This window comes from Barbus barbus (genome assembly GCF_936440315.1).
Source record: "Barbus barbus genome assembly, chromosome: 28".
Classification (NCBI taxonomy): Eukaryota; Metazoa; Chordata; class Actinopteri; order Cypriniformes; family Cyprinidae; genus Barbus; species Barbus barbus.
The window spans coordinates 23,750,127-23,774,934 of NC_136756.1; the positions used below are offsets into that span (position 1 = coordinate 23,750,127).

The 24,808-nt window shown below is 37.4% G+C and overlaps 1 protein-coding gene across 1 annotated transcript; it reads right to left on the minus strand.

Annotated features, from left to right (window-relative positions):
• Positions 1-774: 774 nt before the first annotated feature.
• Positions 775-24,387, minus strand: LOC306848143 (integrin beta-4-like). Its single transcript, XM_079382511.1, has 41 exons — positions 23,985-24,387; positions 21,853-21,937; positions 21,121-21,203; positions 20,578-20,676; positions 20,275-20,479; positions 19,415-19,511; positions 19,162-19,333; positions 18,771-19,034; positions 18,193-18,282; positions 17,974-18,096; positions 17,333-17,500; positions 17,172-17,248; positions 16,873-17,075; positions 16,598-16,701; positions 16,070-16,165; positions 15,846-15,975; positions 15,620-15,745; positions 15,308-15,414; positions 14,685-14,718; positions 14,393-14,587; positions 13,950-14,053; positions 13,773-13,831; positions 13,613-13,636; positions 13,109-13,257; positions 12,794-12,973; positions 12,480-12,628; positions 12,033-12,240; positions 11,630-11,950; positions 11,297-11,457; positions 8,669-8,849; positions 8,357-8,494; positions 8,081-8,263; positions 7,831-7,965; positions 6,738-6,899; positions 5,641-5,802; positions 4,493-4,642; positions 3,953-4,141; positions 3,624-3,779; positions 3,390-3,551; positions 3,038-3,145; positions 775-1,814 (listed from the first exon to the last, which is right to left on the minus strand). Exons 2-41 carry the CDS (start codon positions 21,929-21,931, stop codon positions 1,675-1,677), a joined length of 5,673 nt encoding a protein of 1,890 aa, XP_079238637.1. The 5' UTR covers positions 21,932-21,937; positions 23,985-24,387; the 3' UTR covers positions 775-1,674.
• Positions 24,388-24,808: the final 421 nt, after the last annotated feature.

Here is a 24,808-nt window from a genome sequence, read left to right on the forward strand (position 1 = left end):
GACGTTTGAACACACCTATTGTTTCTGTGTAAGACCGGTCAGCATGCAGTTTTCAATTTTTCAGGAAATCAACCTACAAATGAAATATTTGTCTATGCATATTAATCTGGGATAGAATTGATTTTAACAAATTACATTCTTGTGCAGCTACTAAAACGTATTCTTTAAAATATATATTAAGGGCTTGTTTGCTCAAATGTACTGACGCATGATTGCTGGGAATGTGTTCATGATTTCACTAAAAAGTTGATATTTAAATTTTTTTCTGCAATTAGTTTAGCTCGAACTGCTTAGTGTGCAGATTCCATTCAGACTTTGTTTTGCAGATAAACTTTTTATTTTAAGAAATTAAACTTTCATAGAACGTTCAACCTTCAAGATGGAACTGACAGCGATTGTCATTGTAATATTTCTATACTGAATTGTTTTATTTGCACATCTATCTACCCATATAATATGTTGATTTACATTGTTTTTAAGTGCATGGCCTAAAATAAGATTAGAATTAGCCAAACCCAAGGTCTAAAACCAAAATATTGTTTTCTTAACCAGAATATGCTATTTTTCCCCCAAATCTAGATTTAGCAAGTATTAGATATAACCACATTCAACTCCGTGTTTTTTTGTGTCAGTAACATAAGAAAGCATATAGAGGGCAGTGTCAGTACATACTCCTCCAATCAATGTAAAGTATTTCATTAGATCATTGCATAGTGTGCTAAATACATTGCACCTAAATCTGTTTCTAATAAACAAAGCTGACACACAAGGAGTCGACTGTGGTAGGATGATTTATTGGTGCGCTGAACTAATATGCAGTGAGATGTTTTGCATACTACATTCTACGGCTTGAATATGAAACTCTATAAAAAGATATTTTTCCCAAGTCAAAAGTACCATACAAATTATTAAAGGCAGTAAAAATATAATTCAGGGGTACATAGGTGTGAGATTGGTAATCTTTTCCATATATCCAAACCTGGCAGATTTTGTGTCATTTGAAATATAGCCACAGGCCTGAAGTTACAACAGCACATCTTGCAACCAGGCAGTAAAAAAAAAACAACCTCAGTAACATATTTACAGTCCTAAGAAGAGTCCACATGTATGCGCTCTTGTGTTGCAACATTTTATGCAAACGAGAAAAAAAACTGATTTAGGAGGCAAATGCCTAACGAGTTAATTCAAGAGACATGGCATACTTGATGTGAAAATACATATAGAAAACCTGCATGCTCAAATAACTCGATATATCTCGAAAGCAACATCAATAATATAAACATCATAAGAAACCTGCCAAATTCAAACCTCGTCAAAATGAACGCAACCTAGCTCAAATGAGCAACAGAACTGTATCCCACGCCACATACATCAATAAAATTTCTCGCAAACACTACATGAAACATGTATTGATGCCAAAAGTTTGAACAAATACCTGTTGTTTGGAAGCGATAACACTAAAAGGTTTTAAGTCTTTACATTCAACAAAACATCAAGGCTTGAAGACTTTGGTCTGTATGAGCAATAATCCGAGGAATCCAAACACCCAGCTGTTCTCATGCTCACATAAACACCATATGTTGTGCACATTGGAACGTTTCTAGTTTGATTTTAGCGTGTTTTGGTACTGCTGCTCTGCCATGTGATTTCAGCTGAAGGCAAAAGGAAGTTAAATTAGGCCTCGAAGTACTGTCTCTCCAGCTTCTTAGTGACGGTGCTGCTGGACATCACACCCCTCTGCACCATCTCCACCTGCCGCGTGATGGTGCCGCCCGACTCTGTGACCTGCCTGCTCGACATCATCATCATCCCGTCTAGAAAAAACACACATCAGACACAGATACGATGAGCGAAACATGTATACTGCAATAAAGTCAATGAACTGAAATAGAAATAAACTGGAATGAAATCAAATGCATCAAGTTTATAATACATTTTTATTTTTATAATTTTTTTAAATTTTATAACATTATCATACATACAACATACTGTATGGTATTTCAAGAAATGGTGGATAATTGATATACCTCCAATATAAATGTGTATTTAATTTATTAAATTATATTAAATATGATATAATACAAATTTTTGTTATATTTTATAATATTAGGGTAACACTTTAGTATAGGGACTGATACTTACCAATCGGTAAGTATTGTTATTGGTTATTAGCATGCCTGTTAATAACATATTGGCTGTTTATTAGTGCTTATAAAGCACATATACTACATGACCATATTCTCCATCCCTAATACCTTAACAACTACCAAACTAACTATTAATAAGCAGCAAAATAGGAGTTTATTGAGGCAAAAGTTGTAGTTAATGGTTTGTTAATAGCAAGAATTGGACCTTAAAATAAAGTCTGACCAACATTATTCATATTAGGTCTATTTTACTCCAAATAATTAAACATAAGTAATAACCAATCATTTTAATTTTTAATTTTTGCTTTCTGAAAACAATGTGCTGAACATTTTGTGATATTGTGAAATTAAAACCTATGTTAATGAAAATAAAAGATTGTGTTTGTTAGATAATATTGAACTTAATTTTATGTAAGTTTATATAAAAGATAAGTATGTATTTTACATATCACAAAAAAAGCATAATTACCTAAAATGAATGCATTATGTTTCATAGGTTTATATAAAATTTTATAAAATATCAAGTTATTTTTAGTAAAAATCTTAATTTCACACTGTGGTCTAATTTACTCCAAAGAGTCAAACATGAATATTAATCAATAGTTAATCAATTAATCAAATGCTAATTTTTATGTGTGTGGTGTTTATTTGTTAGTATTCAACTTAAATTTGTTTGTTTTTTTAGAAAAATAATAATTTGAGAAAAAGATTATACATATCACAAAATACATAAGCATAATTAGTCAAAATGAATTATGTAATTATGTTTTGTTGGTTAAAACATCCTGTGAGGCCAACTCAACTGAAATTGTAACTGATAAAACCAAAAGGAACCAACTTTACAATTGTGAATTTTACCCGCCCCTGGAAGATGTAGTGTGTGTTATTACCTGGAGACACGAAGGGTTCTGAGAACATGGTTTGTGAAGTAATCTCTGTTGGCAGGTTGAACACATCTCTCTTTGAGACTGAATGACTGCTGTATTGTGACATGGAGCCTGAGGAGGACCAGAAGAGAAGAAGAGATGATTTAAGTGATTTTCTCAAAGACGACATAAGATACAATGCAATGTATTTTAGAGTTAAACTAAATATTCAGCAGAAAGTAATACAGGGCAAGGCTTGATTTTATCAATTGCAAATTGATTGAACCATAGCATTTTATATTACTGATACATATCATAAAAAGGCACACACTATCATATCACTCTCTCGGTCACACTGATGTAATGTCCAGCATACCTCCATCTTGGGATTCGATGGTGATGATGCCTTCTCGCTCTGGTCCAAAACCCTGTGTGGTCTGGGCTTGAACTTTGAATTTGTATGGCATGTTTTCTTTCAGGTCAGACACAGTCAAAGAAGTTGCAGCGTTGTTATTCACCTGGAAGGAACGAAGATCTCCTGCAAGGACACCAAAAATAGAGTTCAGATATGTCAAATGTAAAAAAGAAAATAAAGAGGGTGGTGTCTGACCTCCACCGTGCAGTTGTTCACAGGTAACCACGTAGCCCAAGATGTCCCCGTTGGGTTTGCGAGGTTTCTCCCAGCTCAGCTGCAGTGTGTCTGGACTCAAAGCTGTGAAGATCAAAGGCCCTGGAGCGCTGGGAGTGCTGAGTGTGAATGGAGATCCTGTATGACAGCACACACACATACATAAATGGTTTAGTAAATGATACATAGACACAATAATGTGTTCATTTTTAATGAAGATTTCAGGATAGTTTTGCCACTGCTAATGCTGGTATTAACTACTTTGGCCCCATAGGTACCAAAAAGTCATTTCAGAATGAAGGTGCTCTCACCTGGCATCGGGCTCAGTGGACTCTTCGGGTCGACAGCAGACTCAATGGTGATGACTCCCTCTCTCTCAAGACCCCAGCCCTCTCGACTCTGGGCCTTCACTTTGAAGATGTAGGAGTGGTTCGGCAGGAGATCTTGAACCACCACAGAGTTCTGAGAGGGATTGTTCACTTCAATACGCTTTACCTCACCTATAAAAGAAACACAAGACAATCAAAACATTAATAGACATCAAATAGACAATCTATTATTATGTACATCATCTATACAGCATATAAAAGTAAACTGTTAAATTAAAGTATATAATATGTATACGTGTGTGTGTATATATATATATATATATATGAACATTAATTGAGATAATAAATTAACTGTTAAATTGAATGTAAAAATTAAGTTTAGCTATTATTCTACTATTCCGTTATTTCATCAATTAATTTACTTTCATACACATTTAATATGGCAATAAATTGATAAATTATACTATACAATTGAATATACTTTCATATAATCTTTGACAACTTTAAGAAGAGATGGATCACCTCCATTGATTAGCTGGTACAGGACGCAGTAACCCAGTACATCGGTCTCACAGTGGGGCTCCTGCCAGCTCACTTTCAGGGCCGTGGGCCCCAGGGCAGAGAACACCAGTCTGCTGGGAGTCTCAGGAACACCCGGGTTGAAGCGTGAGTCTGAGGGCATGAGCAGTGCAGATGGTAAAATGTCAAACCACAGAACAGACATATTTAATTTTGCAGCCACAAATTGTTTTATTGGTTCAGCACTGGGGAAATAGCAGGCAATTGGCTGAGGTGTCAGTCTGTAAGTGAGTCAGTAAAAGCAGGGATGCTTCAAACTGAACTACATTTTTCAGTAGTATGACAGTAGCTCAGCTACTTCTAAACTAGTTTAAACAAAAAGCTTGTTATTGGAAATGTATCTAAGTAATATTTTGTTCTTACCAGGTGAACTACTAAAATAGTCAAATGTGCTCTACTGCAATTTTTGAAAAAGTTTCATGAATATGTTTATTTGCTTAAAATAGATTTATTTGCTTCCCTGGTTCCTAAATACATATTTTAAAATAAATTTGGTGTTCTATAAGTATATAATCTATCATCTTTTTTAAATAATTATAATTAATAAATAAGTTCAAAGCTGTCTGAAAGGTGTCTAAATAAATATTGTTTTATTTTATTTCAATATATAGTACACCTATGAAAAGATCTGCATTTAACTACTTTACATTACGAAAGGAAGTTACGGTTTCAAAGTACCCTCTCCTGACGCACTGCTGATTGTTTCCGGGTTCACTCACCCTGAAGAACACTATCAAGGTTCTGCAGTGCATCGTTGATATCTTCAGACTGAGTACGAGCTCTGGAGCTCAAGCTGTAGCTGGTAGTTGTACTCTGGCTGAAGCTAGAGACCCCTGAGAGACAGCCAAGCCACGGCAGGGTGGGGTACGGCAGGGTGTGGCGGAAAAGTGTTGGAAGGCAGCCGTCGCATGACGAGAAAACAACAGGGCAAAAAAAGTGTAGAGAGAAGACAAATGGCATAAGGGGGAGAAAAAGAAGAGCAGGATTGAAGCGAGAGTGAGCCAAAGATTCTTGCCAAAAGCTGCACCTTGCAAGGAATTATATCAAATTTCATTGGCTTTGTGCACGCAGATCTTTCAGGCTTAATTTACCAAAGTTGTCCAAAAATCCACCAGACAGGTTTCCCATGACGATAGAATCCCTCACACCATCACTGTCCGTGTAATGCCTGTTCTCAGAACGCTTCCTCAGGATCACTCCCTCTTTGAGAAGTCCACCATCCCTAAGATCATATTTGTGTGTCGTCGAGCCTCCTGATTGTGATGAAAAACAAAAGATTGGTTAATGAGTTATGGAGACAGTTGAGTCAAAAGTTTGTTTTTGAAGCATATATACTAGTGCTGTCAAATCAATCACATCCAAAATAAAAGTTTTTGTTTATATTATATGTGTGTGTGTACTGTGTATATTTATATGTATATATAAATACACACACACATACACACATATATATATATTACATATTAGAAGTATATTACATATATTTATTAAGTTTATTTCTTAAACTTTTATTTTGGATGTGATTAATTGCAATTAATCGATTTGACAGCACTAATATGTACAAAATAAAAGAATGATTCATAAACCCTCAAATGAAATTTCCAAACCAATATGACTGTATTTTCATGGAACACAAAAACTGATGTTCGGAATAATATTCATGCTGCTCTTTTTCAAAATAAAGGTACAGTAGACCAGACAGAAAAAAAAAATGAAGGGCAAAAAAGTGCAATAAAACTATTATAAAAGTGGTCCAAATGACACGATTATCCAAGTCTTCTGAAGCCATACAATTGCTTTGTGTGAACACCACTATTGCTTTTTACTTTAGATTATCTGTGAATGACATCTTGCACAACCGTTCAAAAGTTCGGAATCTGTACGATTTTTGAAGACATCTCTGATGCCCAGGCATCATTTATTTGGTAATACGGTAAAAACAGTAATATTGTGAAATTGTATTACATTTAAAACAAATGTTTTCTTTTGTAATATATTTTAGTTCAAGTTCAAGTTCTTAAACTTTAGACTTTAAAATCTAATTTCTTCCTATGATGCAAAAATCATTTTTCAGCAGCTTTCGTGTTGTATTCCACAAAAGAAACAAATGCAGGTTTGGAATGAAATGAGGATGACTAAATGATAACAAAATTGTAATTTTTAAGTCAATTATTGTTTTCTCTGATACCTTTGCCGGACATGTACGTTGTGGTGCTGCTGTGATTGGTCACACCGGGTCGGGGTGTGGAATGGCTGTATGTGGATGAGGAGGAGCTGACGTTGCGGGAAAGGGAACCGCTTCCTCCTGGGAACAGGAAATTCTGGTCCCACTTTCCATTTACAAACTGATCTGTGAGAACATATAGGAGAGAAGATGATATCATGAATTAGCACAGCAACATGAGCGCATTAGAATTCACTGTTGAAGGTAGCGCTCCAGAATAAGGCTTTGAACTGCGCCCCAGAGGACGGAATCACCTCAACAGACCCAAACTGCAGAAAGCCTCTCAATTCAGACAAAGAAACACTTTTTATGGTAGCAATGGAATTAGCAGTCTACATAAAGAAGCCAATTAGCACTCTGATACTCATGATACCAGTTAGCACTTGAGCGACTTTGCTAGCACAGCTTTGGGTTGACGTTGGGTGTGGATGGCATGCCGTCTGCCAGGGACAGGTCTTCAACTTGTGGCAGGGTCTGTGTATGACTATCAATGGCATCTGTGGCTGGGCTCAGGCGGTGGGGGATGATGTCAGCAGGCAGTTTCCAGGACACTTTACGGAGATCCAGGTCCGAACCGACTAGCTGGACATGCTTCCAGCGTGAGCCTTAGGTAATCATGTAGGGAAGCAAGCAAGGCACAAAGGATGTGCGTGCTGTCCGTGCTCAACTTAATTCACAATTTTGAAATATTACTAAAAATAACTTTTTATTTGTATATACTTTAAAATGAAATTTATTCCTGTGATGGCAAAGCTGAATTTTCAGCAGCCATTACTCCAGTCTTTAGTGTCACATTATCCTTCAGAAATAATTCTAAGATACTGATTTGGTACTCAAGGAACATTTCATTAACAGTTGTGCTGCTTAATTTAACGGCATTTATTTGAAAATCTTTTGTAATATTATAGAACCCTGTACTGTCGCTTTTGACCAATTTAATGGATCCTTGCTTAATTCCAATATTAATTTCATTCTTACTGACCCCAAACTTTTGAACAGTGGTGTACATTGACTTCAATGCGTTGCAACAATGCACCACATCACAAAAGATACCCACCTTCAGTCAGATCTGTGACGCTAGGCCTATGGCTACCCGTTGGGGATCGCATTACTTCATTACTGTACATCAGATAGCTGTCATATTCATCACCAGCTTCTGCATCCACAATGGGAATGTCGGGAATGATAGGAACTGTAGGAGTGATATAAACCAGAACAAATACCACAATCAATTCACAGTCAGTACAATGATTTATTAAACAATTGCTCGGTCTGAACTTGAGTTCAATTCCATCCCAGATGCTTACTTGACATGGGTCTGGTAGGTTGAGAAGCCAGGTTGATTGTGGCGTCTCTGTACGGGCCCCAGCCCACCTTATTGCGAGCACGCACTTTGTAACAGTAGGTCTGAGAAGGCTGCAGGTTCTCGATGAGAAGCATGCGCTTTTTGGGGCTGTCAATCATCACCTTCTTAGAAGGTCCTATAGGCTCTGAACAGAGAAAGAAATATGTGCAATCAGAAGAGCACTAAATATTACAATACTGACACACAAATTCGATAAATAGTATTTTTGGACACGTACTCTTGTCCTCGTCGATGGGTGTGTAGATAACCTCATATGAAGTAATGACACCATTCGTCTCTGCTGGCTCCGCCCAGCTGACCTGAGTGACAGTGGGGCTGATGACATTGAAAGCCAGGCGACCAGGTTCACCAGGTACTAGAGGGGTACAATAATGCAGATGAGCATGTTTGTAAGACAGAAACTTCAAAAAAGCATCAACGGGTATGCTAGAAAAAGCCAAGTATGAAAAGTGTGACATGCATGCTTCTTAAAAAAAAAACAATAAAAATTCAAAATTAGAACAAATGCAAAGTCCAGCGACTGACTTACCATCCTCTAGAGTCTGGCATTGGATGACATCGCTGTAATTACCCTCTCCGAGTGCATTGTAGCCACATACACGCATCTCATAGTCGCAGTACGGGTAGAGATTAGTCAGCTCGGCTTGAGGAGTCTTCACATCCAGCACCTGAGCATCAGCCTCAGGGTCTCCATAAATCCAGTACTTCACCTAGAAAAACAGCAAATCACAGCTCAAATGACATATTTAACAGCATTCTCAACAGCCTTTTTAGCTAAACTACTGTTTATTTAAATATTAATTTCATTAAATATTGCAACTCTAAAACTTTACATGCAGAAATGGGCTGGGACTAAAAGACAGCACAAGATCTATCCTAATATGACACAACCCATAGTGTATAATCTCCTACTAGCCTAAAAACACTTCTGTTCAAAGGTTTGGTGTCAGTTTTTTTTAAATTAATAATTATAATTCAGCAAGGACATTAACTTAATCAAAAGTGAGAGTAAAGACGTATAATGTTAAAAGAGATTTCTATTTCAAATAAATGCTGTTCTTTTGATCTTTCTATTCATCAAAGGATCCTGGAAAAACTGTATCAGTTTCCCCAAAAATATGTGAGATTGAACATTCACATAATCATTTTATAATCTTGTACTGCAGTTATATCTGATCAAATGCACATTATTATTATTCTTTAGCTTGGGTTGAACAAATAATTTTTGCTTAGATGGAACAGCAGCTACGCTAATTATGTCTCTATTTGTTTCTCTGTTTCTGCCACGGGATGTAACTAGGAATGACAGAAGCTTCAGTCTGGATCCAACCCTTAAATGATCTGAGATGACCGAACACCTGAGAAAAGATGATGCCAACCCCTCAGAGGACCTCAGAGGATGCCAATGCTCAGACAACATACAGAATTACCAAATTTTGCCATAAGTTAATATATTAAGGTTCTGCAATATATAAATATATTGTGGAAACTTAATTTCCTGTAGAGCTGCTTTGCAACGATTTGTCACGTAAAAACACTATACAAATAAACTTGAACTTGATCTTGATAATAATAAGAGAAATTCTTTAGCAGCAGATCAGCATATTAGAATGATTTCTGAAGGATCATGTAAAACTGAAGGCTGCTGAAAATCCAGCTTTGCCATCATAGGAAAACAATACATTTTAAAATATATTAAACCAGAAAACAGTTTCTACTGTATTTCTGATCAAATAAATGAGCCTTGGTAAACCTAAGTGACTTCAAAAATGTTTAAAAATCATTCACTTTATGATTTAATTAATATGTACAGAAGTGAAGAAGGTTAAATGCAAAGCACAAATTCCCAGTATGGGTCACCATACTTGGCCAAATGTGACTTCACTTCACTTTTTAATTCATATACAGTGGTGTGAAAAAGTGTTGGCCCCCTTCCTGATTTTTTTTTTTTTTTGCATGTTTGTCACACTTTAATGTTTCAGATCATCAAACAAATTTAAATATTAATCAAAGATAACACAAGTAAACACAACATGCAGTTTTTAAATGAAGGGTTTTTTTATGAAGGGAAAACAAAATCCAAACCCACATGGCCCTGTGTGAAAAAGTGTTTGCATGAATTCGGCTCTCTACCAATCCTGAAGGACGATGTCCGGCCATCTGTTCGTGACCTCAAGCTGAAGCGAACTTGTGTTCTGCAGCAGGACAATGATCCAAAACACACCAGCAAATCCACCTCTGAATGGCTGAAGAAAAACAACTGAAGACTTTGGAGTGGCCTAGTCAAAGTCCTGACCTGAATCCTATTGAGATGCTGTGGCATGACCTTAAAAAGGCGGTTCATGCTCGAAAACCCTCCAATGTGACTGAATTACAACAATTCTGCCAAGATGAGTGGGCCAAAATTCCTCCACAGCGCTGTAACAGACTCATCGCAAGTTATCGCAAATGCTTGATTGCAGTTGTTGCTGCTAAGGGTGGCCCAAGCAGTTATTAGGTTTAGGGGGCAAGCACTTTTTCACACAGGGCCATGTGGGTTTGGATTTTGTTTTCCCTTCATAATAAAAAACTTCATTAAAAACATGTTTACTTGTGTTATCTTTGATTAATATTTAAATTTGTTTGATGATCTGAAACATTAAAGTGTGACAAACATGCAAAAAAATAAAAAATAAGGAAGGAGGCCAACACTTTTTCACACCACTGTATATATACTGTATATGAATCAATGTGTTATATATTGTATTCAATAAGTCTAAAACAGCACAATTGAAAACAGCACAATTAAATTTATTTCATACACTATAAATGGAACAAATCTACAAATAAATCACACTTATAAAGCTTATATTTTCTCCTGTCACATTCCTGGCATTTGCAACTACAAATTTAAGTAAACACCATCTCATATTAGTTAGAGATGTAAAAATCTGTAAAAGTTTGAATATTTACACAGCGTTGTCTAATCAGTAACAGGATTAGTGGTCAGAGACAGATGTTTTGAATAAACTGCTCGTATTTCTTTATGAGTAGTTTTTTTTTTTTTACTGAACTTTACAGATGTACACAAAAAAATGAAAACAGACTATGCTCACTAAATAATACAAAAACTAATGCAATTTTGTAATATATCAGATTATCATGTTATGTGACCTACCTTGTAACCATTGGCATTTGTACTTGGGTTCCAGTTCAGACGGATGTTTTTAGGGCCGGAAGCAACAGCTTTGATGTTGTTTGGGGCGTAGAGGCGTCCTCCAGGAGATGTGGCTAACTGATGAACAGTTTCCATTTTCTGGGGATCCATTTTCCCATCCCCTAAAATTATATAATGCAAATATTAAGTAACACTCAACATCTTCAGATTACTGTAGGGTTCAGTTTTCCCATAAAACATGAAATAAAGTAAAATACAAAAAATATTTTTGCATTTACAGTTGGTTGCAAACACAGACCCCAGAACTGACTCTAAACCCCCCTGTTTTCTCACCTCTACCATCGATGACGTTCACCACTGAGGTTTTCCTCTCTCCAATGATTGCATTGTTGCTTGGGTCAAACAGTTCCAGTTGGAAGGTCTCAGGTTTGATGGGAGATTGATACGAACGAGGATCAATGACAATGTTCTTTTCCATCTCTCCAGGAGCAAATTTGAGAGGACTGGAGAGGTCAAAGCGTGAGGCTTTGTTTGTGCGCCAGTACACAGTGGCTGGACCCTCCTGGTTTCGAGTACGTACCACAGGGATGGAGTAAAGTGGGTCGGATGTATTGTAAGTTTGAGTACTCTTTTTAAACATCATGACACTGGGTTCTATAAGCACATGAAACAATTCAAATTTAGGTTAAGGAATAAAAACAAATTATACTTTTAAATCTGTAAGCCTGATATATACCTAGTTTATCTGCGATGGTGATAGTGGTGCGTGGGTAACGGCCCAGTTTAGCACCTTGCCGTGGGTTACTCAGATCCATCACAAACTGTTTGACCTGTTTGTCTTCCAGCAGTCCGTCTCTCTCCCCAAGCTCCAAGAGTTTCACTGGGACTGTCTTCTGCGTTTCGCCTGGTGCATAACTCAAGTCTCCATCAACTGAGATATAGTCCTATGAAGAGAAGAGAAAAATAAGCACACAATCAAATAAATAAGAACGACTTCAGGATGTCTTTTTCCCTGCATATTCATATCATTTAATATGCATGATATGCATATCCATATCACTCGTTTGGCATATTACATCTCTATTGTGGTCTCATTTTATTAGAGAATCTAATCACTTTAATCAAATGTAAATACAGAAATACAGAACTTGTAGTGAAACCCAAGTTGTAAAGTGTATTTTACCTTCTTGTCTTTGGCAGTGAGGTCACGGGTGCAGTATGTGACCTGAGTCCGTCCATCCTCTATGATCTCACGACTGATCGGGATGTTCGCCACACCATTCTGACGACTGTAGGTGTATGACGGCTGCAGGAAGGTGAAGATGCTCCTAGCTTTATGAGAAAAATTAAAAAATTTACCTACTTAAAAAAAATGTATATAAGAAAATTGATTTTAAGAATAATAATTTGGCTGAAAAAAATATGCCAATGTGGTAAGAAAACATTCTCTGTAAACAAGTTGTCAGATTTGTCGTTTATTATTTAAACCCATCTTACCATGTTCCTTAATCACGGTGATGTTGACATGATCTTTGCCGATCTTCGCAATTCCTACTGGAACGTCAACGGCTTGAACAAGCAGCTCTTTCTTTTCGTCATCCTCATCTTTGATAAAGAGGGGTACCCGGACATCCACTGACTCCACACCCTCCTGAAACTCCACAGCCCCTGCCGCTTCTACAAGACAGACATGGACAAGGACATGGACGCATAAACATTCAATTCCCATAACAAAGCCAAAACGTTACAGCAGGCAACGGACTGCAATCTAAGTGTAGTTAAAGGTCTGTGGCTTGTGCAGGGTGTCTGTACCTCCGTCTGTAGCTACAGTGTAGTAGCCTGGAACCACCTTCAGATCCCGGAAGTTTCCAGCCTGAACCTGTTTATCTGTCAATTTCACAATATCTGGGTAACTGGCACGAGGGGCAGATAAAACCGTGTCTACAATCGTGTTGTTCTGTCTGTGGATGCAAATAAGAATTATTAATGTTTCTGTTCAAGCTTTCAGATTTGTAGTCCCTGTAAAAATCAGTAAATCTAACAAAGAAATATCCAGTTCATATTTCACCCCATTCCTGCATTTATTTGATAAAATAATAGTATTTTAATATATTTAAAAAGGTGATTTATTCCAGTAATTGTGAAGCTGAATTTTCAGCAGCCATTGTTCCAGTCTTCAATGTCACATGATCCTTCAGAAAGCATTTTAGTATTCTAATAATAAAACGTTTTGTGAGATTTACGCTAATCAATAAACTCAGGCTTAAAATGACATACAGTATTTTGTCAATGCTAGCTCAGTTGTAGCTACTGTACCTCTTTCCAGAATTTCTTTGCGTCCTGAGGGAGAAGAAAAAGAGTAAAACAGTACATTCAGACACGTCATAATCTGAGACTCATCCAATACTTCAGAAAAAAATTGCCCACAAGGCACAGCCACACCAATTTTAATGAGTCACTGAGAGTTACTTCTCACCTGAATCGAGTCTTTTGCACTCTCTGAGCGCCAGGGATCTGCAGGAACACGTCATTGAGCTGTTTATGAAAAACAAAGAAACATTAGCAGTCAGGCATGACGGTTCATGTGGGAGAAATTGTTTCTTGTTTTTTTTGGGGTGAGGTGGGGGGGCATCACACATTTATAAGCACTTACGTTGTCCTCTACTTCTCGCCTGAGCATGTCTGTGTCCCGAGCCTCAGGGTTGGATAGAGTTTCTGAATATTGCCGGTTCAGACGAAGAGAGACAGGGTACTGGACTATAAAGAAAAACAGAGAGATGAAAGAATGTTTCACATTTTCACAAATTACCCAAAAATTGAAAGGGATAATTCACCCAGAAATTACAATTCTGCCATCATTTACTTTCCTCATGTTGTTCTAAACCTGCATGACTTTCTTTCATCTGTGGATATTTTGGACCCCATTGACTTGTACAGAAACATTTTTCAAAACATATTTTTTTCTATTGTTTCACAATAGAAAGAAAGTCACACAGGTTTGGAATGACAAGAATTCAGATTTTGGGGTGAACTGTTAGTTTAATATTGGTCACACTAGATGACTAGACAACTAGTTGAATCTCAGTCTAGACTCACTGGTCTCTTTGGGGTTGGGTTTGATTTGGTTCTGTGGGTGGTTTGGTCCTCGATGAACATTGTCTGTCACTTTCCAGCGCGCAATGTCTGTGCTTTTGGGTGGGCCGGTGCGCACCATTGGGGTGTCCAAATGATCAGAGGTCAACAAAGACTGACGTAGCAAGTAGTGATCTTCTTTGAATCCCACCATACGACCTGCCAATCACAAACACATTAAAAACAAAACATTAATTCTGTTTCTGCTGATTTCTGTATAGTGTAACTGAAGTGTAACAGAGAGAAAGATGATTACCTCTGCCACAGCATGGGAGAAGAGCAAGACATGCCTGTTGAGGACAGAGAGCAAACATTAATCATCTGAGATTTAACATTACTAAACCACATCTTAACCAGTTGCACACAACAAGTTTTAAGCAGCAAGTAACTTGTGGTTTCAAAGAAAGCAAAAACGCTGTCCAACACAACAGGATCAAAGCCAATTAGAATATATAACGAGACAAGCAACAAGACATCTTACTTTTTTTAATCATATATCATCGCCTCCAATAAAATCTTGATAGTTCTGTTCCACTTAGCTGTATAATATACATCAGACATGTTCGGATTGACTGTATTTTTGTTCTTTGTGCAGTATTTTCAGCTTCACTGACAACAGAAAATAACTCGGCACTGGAAACTCCTGATGTTGTGCCTGGTTATGGGAAGGTGTTTGTCTATTAAATTGTCTTTGGGTGTTTTTTCCCTTTTATCTTTTTTCTTTTTCTTATCTTTTCCTTTCTTTTCTTACCTATAGTTTACTACATTTGACAAAACTTCCTTTTCAGGACTTTCAGACACGCTGATTTGGAAAATGTATAAATAAAAAAATTAAAAAATTAAATTAAATAAAATTAATGTGTATATGTGTATATCTACCTGGCAACAGCCGCAGTATTTCCAGCAGCAGAGCAAAAGCAAACCAAGCAATAGCATCAGAAACATAATGAGAGGAATCAACCACAGGAAACCTGCAGGTGGACAGTCTGATAAACAGAGAAACAATCAGTTAGTTTAACCCCGATGTGCATTACTCACCACACTCTTGTTCAAGAGCTATATTTCGTATGAAATAATACATATGTATATGAGAAATTATTTTAAATGAACTTATAGGTCCAACCAAATGCTGTATAAATCATTTAACTTGTATCATATAAAAAGTACAATTAATATTTGTGTATATCTCACCTTTCTTTTTCTTTACTAGGACGTGGTGTTCTTTGTCTGTGATGTTTAATGGATAATTCACAGTGTAGTGATATGTGCAGTCGTCATCTTCATCACGGAAACTGCACGTCTCTATTATGTTTTTATCTGTGGAAGTAAATCAATTCATCATTGTTTGATCCATCCATAAACAGATCCATGAGTATAGCTAGGTCTTTTAATGTAAAACTAAGATCTGATGCTGTACCTTCTTTGAGCTCTTCCACCATGACGATTTTAAAGGAACATTCATCACATTTCCGTCCTTTTCTCTCGCCGGTGCTCCAGGCCTGGCACTGAACGCAGCTCCTTTTGGCTTCACACATGCCCAATTGTTGCTACATTATGAAAGACGGTTGGAGTTGGTATAAGTACATAACTAATTAACAGGGAATACAGACAGACGGAAACACACACACATCACAGTCGTACCTGGAAGTTCGCTTCACAAGTGGGGCTCAGTGGAAGTCCGGAGTGTTCACACTCACAACGACCGCATTTACACACACCACGGCCATTACAGATGTTCTACAAAAGAGAAGAACACTTTTATTATACACAGAACTGTGTTTTACCTAGACACGTGTCAAAATTGAGCTATGAGTGAAATGGGTCTCTTAGACTGTCCATAGTTCTGTGACCAAAAGGTTTGCCTCAACTATGCCATGATTTAGAGAAAACAGACTGAACACTGATATCAAATCACTCAAATATTGGGGACATTGTTTAGTTGACCATACAGTTTGAAGTCAATAAGAGTTTTAATTTTTTAAAAGAAGTCTCTTATGTTCTCCAAGGTGGCATTTATTTTGAAAAATTTAATATTTTGTAATAAACTGTAATATTGTGAAATATTACCACAATTTAAAATAACTGTTTTCAAAATATTTTTAAAATGCTAAAAATAAATTTTTGAACAATAGTTTGCTTGCATAGTGACTATATTTTTGTGAACATTACCCCTTTGCTGTCCAGACATGATTCGCTGCTGATGGGACATTCACAGGCATCTCCAGTCCATCCCCGTGTACAAGCACATCTGCCCATACTGCAGCTTCCACGTTCTGTTGTTGCAAACAAAGATGAAAGGTCATAAACTAACCTAACTATAACAACACATCAAAGAATGCCTGCAACTAATACAACATTATCAAATGACTGTATTGCCTGTCTTTTTTTCATCTCTCAAACTAAATTTGGGATATATTAAAATAGAAAAAAATCTTTTCACTAACCATTACAGAGAAATCCACCAAATCTCTGGCACTGAGATTTGTCAAACTGGCAGAAGGGCCCTTCAAACTGGTTTGGGTTATAGCACACACAGGTCCCACACATGCAGTCTCCTCTGCCTGAGCAAGGCTCGGTCTTCCCAGGTTCGATGCACATGGCAGAGTCTGTGGAGGCCCGTGCTGAACAGTTACAGAAAGGGCCTAGCCTATGAGAGGCGAGGCATAGAAAAGAAGTGGGGTTATGGACTGCAATATAATCGGCACAAACCAAAAATGTCAAAAGACATAAAAATGAATACTACCATCCATCATAACACTGGCATTTCCCACAGACAAGATCTCCATTGCCGGTACAGCGCACTGCATTTTTAACTGGGGTCTGATGATAAAGTAGAAACAGAAGTGTAAGATTTTAAATTAACACAGAACAGGAAAAGGGTTATTAAGAGCTTGCAGGCCTCACGTTTTCGCAGTCACATGTATGACAGAGCACTTCAGCATTGATTCTGAAGGCAGAGGTAAAGGTAGTTGGTTTGACTCTTAAGGTTCCTGCCCGGTCAGCCTGGTTGGCATTACACACATGCTGCTCTCCCACCTGATTAAGAGCCTTCAGACGGACTCTAAATTTACCCTGTACACAGAAAACTTGAATCAGTGTAATTATAACAAGGTTTTTACATTTTAAAGCATCAAATTGTATTTAAAAATTTGCAGCGCATGCAGCTAATGTGACAACAAACATGTATCTTGTTTTCTGTCAGATTTGTAATAAATTACATTAAATATTTCAATTAATTACAAAAATTATAATGAAAGAAATAATTTTTTTAAAAAGAATCAATTAAAAATGTTCATAAAAACTGAAAAGCATTACAAATAAAAAATTAAAATACATAAATAAATAAATTTTCTTGAGATACAGGGAAAATGTCAGGGCAAGAAAAAATCTGAACTACTGGCCAGAACTGGATTATGATTTTACTTTTTAATTCATATTCAATTATTTAGTTTTTCCTTCATTATTTTAATTCCTGCTGAAAAAATGGAAAGTGCATGAGAGACTACATTTGAAGTTGTCTATTAAAAGAAGTCAAAGGCACTCACAGTTTCACCTGGATTGATTTTGAAATTGCCAAACTCAGAAAACGTGCCAGACTGAGAGAGTATCTTGGCTTCCACCGCTTTTGGTCTGTCTTCTGCACGGATACTGATCTTGGAGCGAATATTCTGTTAAAAAAAAATGATGGTTCAAAAAAGAGTTACATCTAATTTGAAAAAAATAAAAAAATCTCAACAATGTATTTGGTATGAAAATTAATTTACCTGAAAAGCTTTTTCTAAAATGTTCAAGATGTTAGAGGAATCTTCTTGCAACTGTTCCAGCTCAGCAATAGGGAAGTATTTAGAAAGTTTCTACACACACACGAAACCATAACGTGTGTCACAAGAAGTTTATATCCAGTTTTTTTATATCATTTTTATTCATATTGAAGTGACATTCATCCAAGTATGGTGACCCATACTCGGAATTCGTGCTCTGCATTTAACCCATCCAACGTGCACACACACAGCAGTGAACACACACACACCGTGAACACACACCCGGAGCAGTGGGTAGCCATTTATGCTGCGGCGCCCAGGGAGCAGTTGGGGGTTCGGTGCCTTGCTCAAGGGCACCTCAGTCGTGGTATTGAGGGTGGAGAGAGCGCTGGACATTCACTCCCCCCACCTACAATCCCTGCCGGCCCGAGACTCGAACCCGCAACCTTTGGATTACAAGTCCGACTCTCTAACCATTAGGCCATGACTTCCCCTAATTGTGGTCTCTGAGAACTTTAAAATGGAGACAAACTGCACTTGTCATTGAGACAATTAAAATACTTTTTTAAAGGCATACAAACCTCGTAGTAAGAGTAGGAGTGATTAGTAACTGCGAAGATTGGAATGATGTTATGTTTCACCAGAAGTCGCACTAGGGTGGGTATAGATGGGTAGTCTTGACGAATATCATGTGTGTAATTTCCATCTGGAGTCAGGTGGCATTGCTCATCGTTACGATCCAAGATGCCCGCAAGCACATTGGCACCGTCTGCCTCATAATGGAATGCCGATTCAGTGGAGAAGACCAGCAAGTGGGTGCTGTCTTTCCTCCAGCCAATTTGTTCCTGTAAAAATGGGAAACAAGTTATACTGTAGCAGGAAGAAGTAAGTTACTGTTTACAGTACTGTAAATGCCAAGCATTTTTCACTTCTGTCTACCAAATTAACTTCTTAAAAATAGACTCGCAAGACCTGGCAGACAGCAGTCTGTAAGATGGCATCAAAACCCCCCTCGGGGGCGTCCAGGTTGCCAGATATGCGCTCTTGTTGGAGCTTCTGTCTAAAGGTGTTTATGTTGTTGGTGAGACCGATGACGTTACGGAATGAAAACGGAGGGTCACTGTTGGCCCACGGCTCTCGTAATCTGTAAGAGGAAACACATATATAAGGAGCGTGTGCAGACAAAGTCAAACTGCGTGGTGCTGTAACGCTGTATTATTCTTACTTGGCTGCCCTCATGTCTGTCTGAGGCTCGGTGACTTTGTCTACAAACTTGCCAAATCCGATGGTGTAATTGTCAGAGAGTTCGCCAACAAGCTGAGCTGCATGAGGTGAAACCAGACAATGAATGAATATTAAAATGTTGCAAAACAAACATTTTTGTACTCATGAGTGTGGCACCCAACTCTAGCTTGCCCAAGGGGTATAATTTCAAAAATTGCGTTCAAAAGAGAGTGCGCAATAGATTCGGAGAGGGACTCGAAATATCTATTTAAAATTGTACTAACTTGACCCTTCCATCTAAATAGCGCAACACTTATGACTCACGATAAAAAACAGTGAGACGTGACACAACAGCCAATGTACAAACAGCTAGAACACATCCATGAACACACCCTGTTGCAGCATAGAATGATACTCGAGACATCAATTTACAATAGATCTTATCATGTGCCAATAAACAATACATAAACAATTCTAAAAATTCTTAATTTTTCTTCAATTTATTTAGCAGACATTTGTCAATTATGATGGTTGCATCACCCCTTGCAATGTTTGAACTAGGCTTTTTTTTGTAACTTTTTGGTGTAATATATAAAATTATTATTATATATTGGCTATATTATATATACACACACACACACATACATGGTGAGATGAGAACAAACTGTTGAATCAGAGTTCCAGTTTAAACTGAGTCACATCTAAAATTACCAACTCTAACACCATATTTACTACTGTAGTTCATTGCAAAATTGTGGTGCTAAATTTTACACAGCAAATCATCATATGTCACCCAGCCCAATTCTACAATGGTTACCAGCCCAGATGTAACCACTATGCTACACCGCCCTCCTCGCTCACCCAGCTGGTCTCCCATCCTCTTCAGGTTGTCCAGATCATCAGACATAGAGTTGGAGAAGTCCATGAGGATGTAGAGGTCCAGAGGGCCATGGGCTGGTTCAAACACCTCTATCTCCACATCCTTTTCCTCCCCAGGGAGAAGCGTCATCCTCATTAGCTGAGGGGCCACCTGAGAGTAGTTCAGTAACTTATCGATTTGCACATTCTGAAAAACACACAAAGACACACGAACGCATAAACACACATCATTCCACGATATGGACATGTAACTAAAGTGAGGAACAGGATTCTGATAAAACAAACCTCTTCAATTTTCCTACTGCTCTCAATTGTTACCATCCGACTACTACATTTACGGGCCTCTAAGTTGTCCTTCAGGTCACAACGTTCATGCTCGAAGAGCTGAAGAGAAATAACAGATAGAAATAAAAGCAATGAAACAGCTGTGGTCATAAAGAGAGCTACAATAGGTTTTATGAACACACAAATAACCGAACACCATGCTGTAGGTGTCATTTACAGTGGGGGCTGTAAAATAAAATACAGTACTGGTTGAAAGTTTTTCTAATTAATACTTTTATTTAGCAATGACACATTAAATTGCTCAGAAGTGACAGTAGAAACAAAAAAGAGAAGAACTGCTCAAATCACTGTTTAATAAGACTGTTGTTTAAATGAATGTTGGACATTTCTAATCAGATTGTAATGGTTTAGATTTGAAAGTGAGTTAATATTCTTCTACAGACCTGATCTCTGGATCAATAAGTCGTATAGACTAGTTATAATAACATGTTAAACATACACAACATCAATTCATTCTTCAGCATAAGGATCAGTGAGTTTCACCTCATCGGGGCAGTAAGCACATCCTGTGCCAATCCGGATACATTCTGAGCAGGTTTTTGCCCTGGCAGCGGTACAGTGGTTCACTATGCAACACAAAAAGCATAGTCTTCTTAGCATTATATATTTGGGAAGCCTTTGAATTTCAATGCATTAAATAAAACATTTAAACATCAAACAGATAATACCAGAGACTTCCTCCAAGCTAACGTTTTTACATTTTTCTGAGGCATTTTTGCAATGACTTTTAACCAACTGTTCATTTTAGTGAATGTACCTGAACAAAGTCAGTTCTCCTAAAGTTCCTAAAATTCTTGAAAATGTCCAAATAGAAGCAACAAAATACTTTTTCCATCATTATTTTTAACAATAAATCTATTATCTATTATCATTTAACCAACCCAAGTAAACTTCTTTTGCTTGAAAAGTGAATTTCAGCTATCATTATTTAAAATAAATAACACTTGGGCTGATGTTTTAGTATTCAGTGCATTGACATTTATATTATACATATAATACATATTATAGCATGCAGAGCATTTGGACAGTTAAAAAATGGACTTCACTGTATTAGATAATAAACCATCAACCCAAATGTCATCATATATATTGGTTGTCATTACCAATTAGCAGAAAGTAATCTGGTGTTTTTAAATGACTTGGCATTGCTTCCTAAGTAAAAGTGTTTGTAATTGAGATTTGAGGTTTAAGGGACTTGAGAGTTGATGTTCCCACCCTCATTAGCACGGTTGGCTGTCACAGCGAGCAAGAGAACGTAGATCCCTACAGCGAGACGCAGCGCCCATCCTCCCATTTCAGTCTGAAACATAAATACAACAATAGCGAGATCACACATTTTACATAAAAGTTAAACATGGTGAACAGATGTCACACAGATTCACATGCGCACATACGGAGATACACACCATAACTGATCATAACCGAACTGAATAATTTAAGGCATGCAAGATATGCCTTGGTAAACACCATGAAACTTTCAGCAAAAACCTCATAATGACCAGACACTTACTTGAAATCTACACCATTTATCTGTATGTGTCCATTACACTTTTAGAGACGTTTAGAGACCACTGTCCATATCTAATCTACAGCAGAATAGCATGCACCTCAGCTGTTATATCAGCGCTTAAATCACAAAAACAGAAGCAGAAATCTGATCCACCTGCCCGATATCACTTTCTCTCGCTTTTCACTCTCTCCCTTTCTCTCTGAAAACATCAAATGAAAGTTGAGCCCATTTCACCCCCCATAAATCTGAACTCTGACAGTGAAGAGGAGAAACAGACCAATGATTCCTCAGGAATTCCTCTCATATCCTCTACAGATGGACACGGTGAAGAGAAAGACAATGGAAAGTTTGAGAACAACTTTTCATATATATATTTATGCATTACACTTAAGTCTTATTTTTTTTTCTAATTGAATTGCAAAAAGTAATTTTTGATTGTACTCTGCATAATTAAATATAACTTTCAATTTATAATTGTTTTGTAATTAATTACATTAAAATAATTTTTGTATTTAATTCCATATCAATATTTGCTGATTAGAAACAGGACACAGAGTCTGCATCACTTCTCTTTTTTTCTTAAGCGTTTTTAGTTGAATTTATTCTATTCCACTGAGCTCCATCTAGTACACAAAACATAACCTCTGAACATCTCCATACTCATTCTGTGCAGTCTGCTCTTGCTAAATGTGGTTTGGTGAAACTTGTTACTTGTAGTAGCAGCTGGTGCTGAACTAACTGCAGACTTGCGAAAAACCATCAAGTTTGTAGTTCAAGTACTATGAACATATCCAATGGCACATACAAGTCAAGTAACATACAAGGTTTTTGACATGTTTTTTTTAATAAGTGTACTAAATTATGTTAAATTAATAGCCTTGCAAATTGTATCCATCTAAAAACCAAACCCCCAAAATATGCAAAACAATACTTTTCCCCCTCAAAACAGGATTTTCTAAACCTAGTGATGGCACATCCATCAACTTTACATTCACATATAACTGCTCAAGTTCATATTTTGACCAACATCACTGGAATTTCACTCCAGGATGCAAGAAAACTCAATCTCATATAAATATCACTGCGCCAGAGACCTGAACAGACTTTAGCATGCTATTGTGAACCTGATCTGGCCTGTGCTAACTCTGCCATGCACAGAGAAATACAACATAACCCAGAAGTAGCCAATACAAATATAGCCTATTAGACATTTTGTGTACTTGACATTTTGTTGTGGCAAATTAATTTTAATAAGACTTACAAGTTGCCATTCCTTCCTATCGCACCTTTTTGCATCTTTTGGAAACTTGTTTTTTTTAGAGCTAATTTTCTCGGCAAAGCTAAATACAAATTTGACAATGAAAATCCATCTGAGAATAATAACAACATTAAAATACAATCAACAAACCTAATAGTCACAATATATACAGAATGATCCAGACAGAAATATGAATTGATGGACACAAATGCATAACAACAGTGAACAACATTCAAATAAAAAACAACTGAAAATGAATGGTGCTTCAAAGCTTCAGACTCTCTTTTGCAAAAGGAAAAACAACCAACAGCCAAACATTCATATATCCATAAAGATTTACTGGAAAAATCTTAGAAGATGAAAAACAGAAACAGCTGAACATTAGTGGGCAAACTTTAAAGACCTAAAACAAACTGATTCAAAGAATTCTATTCATTTCGCCAGCCACAAACATCAGCTGAAAAACACAACAAATAAAAAGAGACAAGCAAGTAAAGAGGAAAGGGGATTAAAAAAAGCCTCACAAAATACATGCATGACTGTGTGGCTTTACAAAAAAAGATTGTTGATCTCACAAACCTCTTAGTTTGTTGTTTCCCAATCCAAGTCCCAGAGTCCAACCACAAACAGCAAAGTTCTCTAAAAGAAAATCCTTAATTCTCTCCCTTGTGTCCAATGATTAACCAAAGAGGGAAAAGAATCCGTTTTCCACCTGCGTCTTCACAAATCCAAACAACAGGGAAACTTCTTGTGCTTGCAGGAAAAAGTTCCCTTCCTACCCCTCTTGGTGCTGTGCAAAATCGACTGAATATTCCCCCCAGATACGACTTGTGTTTAAGAGTGAATGTGTGTCTAGTCCCTCCTCTCTTGCTCAAGCTGTTCAGGTGGGTTGCAGGCAACACCCTTGCTTCCTTTCTCTGGCTTTGTGAGGTAACAAGGTCACTGCACCTTTCCCTCTGTCCTTTGCTAGTTCGCTCTCTGCACGTTCTTTTAGCAGCACCCTCACCTGTATGGACTTGAGAATGACAGGTCAGAGCTCCTCCCCGAGGGGGAGAGGAAAAGAGAGCGAGAGAGGGAAAGAGTGAAGAAACCCTGCCCTGACTGCCCTTGCACAGGGAGTGGCAGGAAGATATATTGCCTGCAGGGTACAAAGAATCATTGCCACACTAATTTCTGCACATGCATACGCAGGTACACACACGAACACGTGCCTCGTCACACTTTAAGACAATGCAGCTAGTTTTGAAAGCGACCAACTAAACTCAGAGATATGCATGAAAAACAATCCGACAAGCTTCACACACTCAAATGAACTCAACAGCTCACACAGAGCATTGCCTTTGAAGTCTTTCAAATGTCACTGCCACAAAAATGTGCCCTAATTCAAGAGGGAAAAGAGAAAG